General features: G+C 42.9%; 1 protein-coding gene across 4 annotated transcripts in view; it reads right to left on the bottom strand.

Annotated features, from left to right (window-relative positions):
- Positions 1-9,356, bottom strand: part of LOC140469556 (uncharacterized) — a 95,327-nt gene extending 85,971 nt beyond the window's left edge. For 3 of the 4 annotated variants that reach the window (XM_072566186.1, XM_072566185.1, XM_072566184.1), the window contains exons 1-2: positions 9,311-9,356; positions 4,178-5,369 (exon numbers count right to left, since the gene is read on the bottom strand). In XM_072566186.1, coding sequence (XP_072422287.1) covers positions 4,187-5,080 — 894 coding nt within the window. In that variant the 5' untranslated portion in view covers positions 5,081-5,369; positions 9,311-9,356 and the 3' untranslated portion in view covers positions 4,178-4,186. Of the gene's footprint in view, positions 1-2,286; positions 5,370-9,310 lie in introns of those variants that run through there. The other variant, XM_072566183.1, reaches the window with a different exon arrangement.
- Positions 9,357-9,835: the final 479 nt, after the last annotated feature.

The following is a 9,835-nucleotide window of genomic DNA, read 5'->3' on the forward strand; positions in this document are numbered from 1 at the left end:
TCGCTTTTAATCTGTACACCCGCAGAATCCACATCAATGCCCATCATGGTTTAAAAGAAAACCTTCATCACACCGTCTGAGCAGACTACCGCTTGATCTTCTACCTCCCTTTCCTGTCCAAAGATCTTGAACTTGATCTCCCCGAATGATCATTGTGTTAGTTTTCATATATACATTGACAACACTCAGCTCACCTCACCATCGTATCACAGTATTCTGGAGTAGTGTGGCCGGTTCTGGTTACCCCATATGCTGGAGAAGGTTCAGAAGATATTTACTAGGATGATACTTGGAATGCAGGGTTTGACTTATAAGAGAGGCTGGAAAAGTTGGAAGTTGAGAGGTAATCTTATAGGAGTTTACAAAATCATGAAGGGCATAGATTATGTGACTGGCAGGTGTCTTTTCCCTAAGATAGGTATTTGAAGGGGGGGGGGGGCTTACTTTTAAGGTGAGAGGAGAAAGATTTAAGAAAGACAATAGAAAGTAATTTTTTGACATAAAGAGTGGTTTGTGAATGGAATGAATTTCCAGAGGAAGTGGTGGATGCACGTACTGTTACAACATTCAAAAGACATTTGGATTAGAAATGTTTACAGTGATATGGGCCAAGCGCAGGCTGGTGGGATTAGTTTAGTTTGGGATTATGATTGGCATGGTCTGGTTGGACAGAAGGGTCTGTTTCTGTGCTGTATACCCTCTATGACTCTTCAGACAGCAAACAAAAGCTCAATAATTCTAACCTCTGAAACAATTTCATCTCTGGCTGGACCCTGCAACTTGAAAGGTATAAGAGGAAGAAGAAAAAAATGTCTCAGTTTTCAAATCTTCTAACTCCCTCAGAAAGAATATGACAAAAGTCATGAGTGTTAGTAGAAGACTGAACTTAACAGGAGACAAATATTTCTCTTGGTTTGAGTTTTCTATGTGTAATCATCTTCTTCTTCTTCTTCCCCTGAAAGTGAAGTTTCTAAAATCCATCCCAATCAATCCTGGATGTAAACACACATGAACTTTCTGCTTCCTGGTCATGGTCACGTACATACTCAATCTCTGTTCTGATGGCAACCATAATCCACCCCTCACCCACTTAGGTTTCTCAATGATTTTCTCATGGTAAAAAAAAGGAACATCTCCAGAAATAATGATGCATTAATGATCTAACAACTGAGAGGAGAAAGATTTAGAAAAGATGTAAGAGGCATTTTATTTTTTACACAGAGGTGGAGAGCATGTGGAATGAACTTCCTGAGGAAGTGGTGGATGGGGTACAATTATAACATTTAAAAGACATTTGAATAAGTACATGAAGTGGAAGGTTTGTAGGAATATGGGCCAGGAGCAAGTAGATGGGACTTATTTAGTTTGGGAATCTGTTTGGAATTGACTGGTTGGATTAAACGGTCTCTTTCCCTTCTGTATGACTCTCTGACTATGAATATGATTAAATCAATGTGGCACTGGAAAAACACAGCAAGTCAGACAGCATCTGAAGAGCAGGGAAAGAAAGTTTGCTATTGTACTCAATCTCAGAGGTGCCTCTAATAGGGATCAAAATCTTGGACTTCCCTCTCAAAAGATATTGTGCATCTACCTACAGCACATGGACTGCAACAGTTCAGGAAGGCAGCTCACCATCACCTTCTCAATGGCAACTAGGGATGGGCAATAAATGCCAGTCCAACCAGCGATGCCCACATGCCACAAGTTGTGTTCAAATCATATTTGTCTTGGAAGTATGTCATTTCATGCCCAGAGAGAGATTAAAAGGAAACGTGTAATTGCACTGGGGTTGGGACAGTTGCCAGGATTGGAAAATTTCAGCTATGAGGAAGATTGTGTTCCCTAAAACAGAGGAGACTGGAGGGGAGTTTTTTGTTTTTGCATATGTGGCAATTTGGCATTGCTGCTTGGGCCAGAATTTATTGCCCATTCCTTAATTGCCCAGAGGGCAGTTAAGAGTCAACCACATTGCTGTGGATCTGGAGTCACATGTACACCACACCAGGTAAGGATAACAGTTTCTTTCCCTAAGGGACAATAGTGTACCAGAAGGGTATTTTTCTGACAATCGGCAATGGATTCATGGTCATTATTAGAGTCTTTAATTTTAGCTTATTTTTATTGATTTCAGAAACAGGATTTGAACTCACGTTCCCAGAATATCAGCTGAGTGTCTGGATAAATAGTCTCTTATAATACCGCTAGCCCATTGCCACCCCTATAGGGTGTACGCGATTGAGGTGTCCCAGCCTGAGAGATTCCTGGTCAGAGTGGATGAGAAGGAGCTGCTTCCGTCAGTACAAAGGTCAGTTTAGTGGGGGTGGTTTGGGGGGGTGGAATGGTGGTTGAAGGACCAGAGGGAGAGGGCAGGGCCAAGTCATGGAATCATCATAAATTTCCCAGTGTGGAAACAGGCCATTTGGCCCAACAACTGACCTCCACAGAAGTTACCACCCACACCACATCCTTATAACCCTACATTTCCCATGGCTAATACACCTAACCAACATATCCCTGAACACTATGTGCAATTTAGCTAACTTGCATATCTTTGGACTGAGGGAAGAAACTGAAGCACCTGGCAAAAGGCCACACAGACACAGGGCGATTGTGCAACCGTCTATGTGGAGTTTGCACAAAGTTCGTGGTCTTCAATGCTGTGAGGCAACAGTGCCAACCGTGCCAACCACTGAGCCACAGTGTCATTGGATGTTAGTGTGCATGTGTAGAACTCACTGGGTGTCCCATCCTGGGATAGTGACTGGAACATGGTTCACATTAAAGTGGGGGAGAGGGCTGAATAAATGAGATGTTCCACTTTGGAGGAAATCAATGATGCCCTGATGAGGAAGAAAACCCTGAGGAGATGGTGTAGATGGGTTTAGCTTTCAACCCAGGATGAGGGAGAGTGTGGTACCTAGTTTATCAGACTTGGGGGAACAGGAGAGGAAAATTTGTTCTGTAGAAAGTGGAATGGTCTGTTTTGAATTTTTATCTTGTGCTGACACTGATGAATTTTGTAAACTGTTATCAGATTTTAGATGAAAAGTATTTGCAGATATTAAACACGAACTTAATTTCCTATCAAGATCCTTGACGCAGAACAGTCTCTTCTGCCTCATCAGGACCCACAATTTGACACTCAACATTTCGGGCATAAGGACTTCATCAGGAATTGCCTGAAATGCCAACACTCCTGCTGTTCAGAGGCTGTCTGACCTGCTGTACTTTTCCAGCACCACACCTTTTGACTCTAACTCTCCAACATCTGCAGCCCTCATTTTCTATCACAATTTGAGAGTCAGCCAAATATGGTCGCAGCTTTTTTTGTTCTTAATGATTATTGACATTTGCTGACCATTTCCAGTAAGGTGTTACACATGTCATCATATCCCAGAGTCTCAGGTTTTTCCTGACATTTTCAGCAAAGTACATTGCAGGCACAGAGGAAACAATCACATATTGTTGGAAAAGACAAGGGAGAGATCATTAAGATGCCAACCTCTGTGCTCGAAGATCTACCATTGAGAGAACTGGCCTGTTCAGTCACATGAAGACCACTGAGAGGAACATGTGAACCTGAGCAGATGCCATCCTTGAACTAAGGGACACTCAAAATCTGACTAATAGGAGAAGATCGTGAATCATAGCAATGACTGTGACTTTCTGTGCTTGTGCAGTTTTTCAGGACTGATTAAACTCAACAATATCCAAACTTCATCAATATGAATAGTGATCAATGAAGCTTTTATTGGTATAGTTCACTGTTCTGCTTCACACTTCTTGATAATTTAATTTTGAAATTGATGTGCCGCTGTAATGAATGTGCAAGTCAGCAAGAGTTAATAACACTTTCTAACTGGGAGTTGTTCATCAGTGGATTCTTTTCGACACTCAACTGTAGACTTTGCGCCAAGGGTCAATTTACAATAGAAGTAAAACTTCGTAAGTTTCTTTTGAGATCGAGTTCCACATGAGAGTTCTTGAATCAAGAATAAGGATTAAAGGTGGCATTTCTTTTTTAAAAAAAGGAATCTGAATCTTAAAAATCAGTGACATGCTGAGAAAATTTATCTCTGGACTGTTATAGCATTGTTAATGTCAGAGGAAACTATCTTAATACTGTTGGGTGTGATTGAATGCGATTCACAGCAACAATAACAGTAAAACCTACCTTCTGCATTCATTTATGAATTCGCTCATGTGCTGCTAGGTTGAAGGACCTAGTGAATCGTTTCCCACATACAGAGCAGATAAATGGTCTCTCTCCAGTGTGAACTCGCTGGTGAGTGAGGAGAGCAGATGAACGTCTAAAACACTTTCCACAGTAAGTGCAGCTGAATGGCTTCTCCCCATTGTGAATCTGCTCATGAGATTTGAGGGTTGATGATACAGTGAAACCCTTCCCACACACAGTGCAGGTGAATGGTTTCTCCCCTGTGTGAATCCGCTGGTGAGCTATCAGATTGTGAGACTTTGTGAATATCTTCTCACAAACAGAACAGATGTACAGCCCCTCCTTAGTGTGAACCCGCTGGTGGTCATTGAGGCTGTGTGAATGTTTGAACCTCTTATCACAGTGAGTGCAGCTGAATGGTTTCTCCTCAGAGTGAACACGTTGGTGAGTCACTAAATTGGATGACTTTGAGAATCCCTTCCCACATGTGGAGCAGGTGAATGGCTTCTCCCTAGTGTGAACTCGCTGGTGTTGACTGAGGTCGGACGAAGACCTGAACATCTTTTCACAGTGAGGACAACTGAAAGGCCTCTCCTCAGTGTGAATTCGCTGGTGTAACGTGAGAGAAGATGTCTGAGCAAATCCTTTCCCACACATGGGACAGATGCATGGCTTCTCCTCAGCATGAACACGCTGGTGTGAACAAAGGCCAGAAGGTCGAGCGAATCCCTTCCTGCACACAAAGCAGGTGAATGGCTTCTCCCCAGTGTGACTGCGTCGATGGATTTCCAACCGGGATGGGTAACTAAATCCTTTCCCACAGTCCTCACATTTCCATACTTTCTCCATGGTCTGGGTATCCTTGTTCTCTCCAGGGGAGATGATCAGTTGAAGCCACATCCAGACAAAAGACGTGTACGGTTTTCTCCACTGTGAGCATAGTGATATTTTTCAGAGTATGTAACTGGTTAAAGCTCTTTCCACAGTCAGTTCACTGGAACATTCTCACATGGGGGTATGTGTGTGTGTGTACATGTATCCCTGTACTCTTCCAGTCTCACTGATGTTTGAAATCATTTTCCAGAGACAGAACACAGAAACATTTCTCCTTCCACATTCAGGGGTGGATGATATTCAGCTGTCTGTTTGGTTCAAGTCTCCCATCTGAAAATTCTTCCCCTCTAAAAACCTGTAAAAAGGGAAAAGAAAGTCATCACTGTCAATACAGGATAGACATTCAGATAATTTCATTTCCCAGCATATGGACCATATCCCTCTAAATCCTTCCCATTCATATAACCATCCAGATGCCTTGTAAATGTTGTGATGATATCCATCTTCACCACTTGCTTTGGCAGCACATTCTGTACACGCACCACCCTCAGTGTGAAAAAGTTGCCGTTTGGGCCCTTTTGAAAACTTTCCCCTCTCATCTTAAACCAATGCCCCTAGTTCTGACTCCCCCATCCCAAGAAAAAGACCTTGTCTATTCACCCTTTCCATGCCTTTCATCATTTTATTAACCTGTATAACATCACCTCTCAGCCTCTGATGCTCCAGGGAAAACAGACTCAGTCTATTCAGCTTCTCCTTATAGCTCAATCCTTCCAGTCTGGGCAACATCCTTGTAATCTTTTCTGAGTAGCTTGAAGTTTCACAACATCTTCCAAAAGCAAGGAGTCCAGAATTGCACACAATATTCCAAAAGTGGCCGACCCAATATCCTGTACAGGTGCAACATGACCTCCCAATTCCTATGCATTGGTCAACGCACTGACCAATAAAGACAAGCATACCAAACACCGTCTTCACTATCCTGTCTTACCTGCAACAACATTCTCAAGAACTATGAACCTGCTATCCAAGGTCTCTTTGGTCAGCAACACTCCTCAGTACCTTACCATTAAGCGTATAAGTCCTCCCCAATTCAGCTTTCCAAAATGCAGCACCTAACATTTATCTAAATTAAAATCTGGCTACCACCCCTCTAACCCATCTGATCAAGATCCCATTGTAATCTGAGGTAACCTTCTTCACTATCCACTACACCTCCAATTTTGATGTCACCTACAAACTTACTAACCATACCTCCTATGTTCACATCCAAATTATTTATATAAAAGATGAATAGCAGTGGACCCAGCGCCAATTCTTGTAGGACACCACTGGTCACAGGTCTCCAGCATGAAAAGCAACCATCCACCATCACCCTCTGTCTTCTACCTTTGAGCCAATTCCACATTCAAATGGCTAGTTATCCCTGTATCCATGTGATCTAACCATGCTAACATGTCTATCATGAGGAACGTCGAATGCCTTACTGAAGTCCATACAGATCATGCCCACTGCTTTGCCCTCTTTGCTTCTTCTTCAAAAAGCTCAGTCAAGATAAGGTAGACAGCGAAAGACTTTTTCCTAGGATGATAATGTCAGCTTGTACAAGAGGGCATAACTACAAATTGAGAGGTGATAGATTGAAGACAGATGTCAGAGGCAGGTTCTTTACGGAGAGAGTGGTAAGGGCGTGGAATGCCTGCTAATGTAGTCAACTCAGCCACATTAGGGAGATTTAAACAATCCTTAGATAAGCACATTGATGATTTTGGGATAGTGTAGGGGTACGAGCTGAGAATAGTTCACAGGCCGGCGCAACATCAAGGGCCGAAGGGCCTGTTCTGTGCTGTATTGTTCTATGTTCTCTATGTTCTATGTAAGTTAGTAAGGCATGATATTCCATGCATCAAACCTTGTTGAGTACTGCTAATCAGTCCTTGCCTTTCCAAATACATGTAAATGCTGTCTCTCACGGTTTCCTCCAAAAACGTTCCCACCACTGATGTCTGGGTCACTGGCCTGTTGTTCCCATGCTTTTCCTTACAACTTTTCTTCAATAGTGGCAGGACATTAGCCAACCTCCAATCTTCTAGTACCTCACCTGTGGCTATCAATATTTCATTTTAAGTGCTGGCAATTTATCTCAGACTTTCTCCTTATCAATTGTAAACCCATTCAAATGACTTTCTCCTATTTCACAATGACTTGGGCAGCATGTTATTTCTTGGTAAAGACAGGTGCAAGAAATTCATTTAACTCTCAGCCTCCATGCAAGAGTCTACTTTTCAGCTCCAAAATCATCCCTACTCTTGATCATACCATGGTTTAACTATTTACATACCTATAGAAGGCTTTATGATTCTGTTTTGCATTGGCCAGCACCATTTTCACTATGGTTTTCAATTGTATGCTTTACTTGATATCGGTCATAAAAACACATTGATCTTATTTGTAATAATCAACACTTAATTTGCCACCTGGGGAGCTCTGGCTTTGTTGACTTTCATTTTTAAGATAATAAAATTGTCTGTGCCTATAATATTTCATTTTTAAAGTTAGTCCGATGTCCAATTACCACACACCTTTTACTCCAGATTATTTTCCACTAATCAATGAACTTGACTTTCCACCAGCTAATTTTTCTTACTTTAGACTCTTTAATATTCTTCCCTTATTAGCCTAAACCGCATGGTGCAATGAGTAAAAACCTTAAACATTCCATACTGACACACTGATCACTCATTTTTGAAAAGGAAGACTCTCACTGCCATCTCTCTCACTAAACTGGTGGCATACCATTGTGGAATATTTTCCTGAACAAACTATTAGAACACTTGCATTTCACTGTTCATTACACCACCAGTATTAGAGTCCTAGAGTTCTAGAGATGTACAGCATGGAAACAGACCCTTCGGTCCAACTTGTCCATGCTGACCAGATTTCCCAACCCAATCTAGTCCCACCTGCCGGCAATCGACCTGTATCCTTCCAAACACTTCCTATTCATATATCCATCCAAATGCCTCATAAATGTTGCAATTGTACCAGCCTCCACCACTTACTCTGGCTGCTCATTCCATACCCGTACCACCCTCTGTATGAAAAAGTTGCCCCTTCGGTCTCTTTTATATCTTTCCCCTCTCACCCTAAACCTATGCCCTCTAGATGTGGACTCCCTGACCCCAGGGAAAAGACTTTGCCTATTTACCCTATCCATGCCCCTCATAATTTTGTAAACCTCTATAAGGTCACCCCCCAACCTCCGACTCTCCAGGGAAAACAGCCCCAGCCTGTTCAGCCTCTCCCTGTAGCTCAAGTCCTCCAACACTGGCAACAGCCTTGTAAATCTTTTCTGAACCCTTTCACGTTTCATTTCTGATAGGAAGGAGACCAGAATTGCACATAATATTCCAACAATGGCATAACCAATGTCCTGTACAGCCACAATATGACCTCTCAACTCCTGTACTCAATACTCTGACCAATAGAGGAAAGCATACCAAATGCTTTCTTCACTATCCTATCTACCTGCGACTCCACTTTCAAGGACCTGTGAACCTGCACTCCAAGGTCTCTTTGTTTCGCAACACTGCCTAGGACCTTATCATTAAGTGTATAAGTCCTGCTAAGATTTGCTTTCCCAAAATGCAGCACCTCGTATTTATTTGAATTAAACTCCATCTGCCACCTCTCAGCCCATTAGCCCATCTGGTCAAGATCCTGTTGTAACCTGAGGTAACGCTCTTCGCTGTCCACTACACCTCCAATTTTGGTGTCATCTGCAAACTTACTAACTGTACCTCTTATGCTCGCATCCAAATCATTTATGTAAATGACAAAAAGTAGAGGACCCAGCACCGATCCTTGTGGCACTCCACTGGTCACAGGCCTCCAGTCGGAAAAATAACCCTCCACCACCACTCTCTACCTTCCACCTTTGAGCCAGTATTGTAGTATAACTTCTCTAATGCAACACGCTATTCCCTACACACCAGATCGTACAAAAAGAAAAATGCACAAGTGGCGTATTTCCCTTCCCATCATGCCCCGCGGTGGTGAATGTGCCCTATGCAGGACACAGGAAAGTGGTGCGCAATCGCGGTCCCAGCCCTTGTCTGAGGCAGCCACTAAAGTGACAATGGCTGACATTTTCTTTTCTCATCTGCAGGTGGTAAGGATGCGGGGCAGTGGAAGGAGCTGGTGGGGGGACAGGAAGGGTTTATAAACACTTGTAAAATATCTAAAACTTCGATGATCTTTCTTCAAGTCCCTGATTTGCGTTCTTGGGGCCTTTACCTTAGACAACTTCCCGTGCAGGCCCCGCCATCTTGGATCCCAGTGAACAAGGCGCATGCGTAATCAGGTTGGCAACGCGCCTGGAAATAGGTGGGGCCGCACATTGTCTGTTTCAAGCCGGGTCCTAGTGCCTGGTATTTGTAAAACAGTGGTCAAACAGGTTTTTAAGCATCATCACCCACTCTCAGGCTGCAGGTGATATTTTCAGCTGTTGAGAAATAGTCTTTAATCAATGTGAGAGATTATATTCCCGTGTAGTTACCCGAAAAAGCCGCCCCTCAATATTTGGTAATAGTTTAGACCAGCACACCGAGTCTTAGCTGTGTGTTTTGATGGTGGTGGCCTTGCAGGAGGGGGTAGAGTGAGTCAGAAGATTTTGTTTAAAACCTGCTCTTGGTTCAACAAATAACATGTCGAGCTTGGGTGTACAGGGCCATAATGAAATAGAGAAAATAGGAACGGGGCAGGGCATTTAACCCTGCGAGCCTGCACCGCCGTTTAATATTATCCTGGCTAATTATCCAA

The sequence above is a fragment of the Chiloscyllium punctatum genome, chromosome 49, assembly GCF_047496795.1.
Source record: "Chiloscyllium punctatum isolate Juve2018m chromosome 49, sChiPun1.3, whole genome shotgun sequence".
Lineage (NCBI taxonomy): Eukaryota > Metazoa > Chordata > Chondrichthyes > Orectolobiformes > Hemiscylliidae > Chiloscyllium > Chiloscyllium punctatum.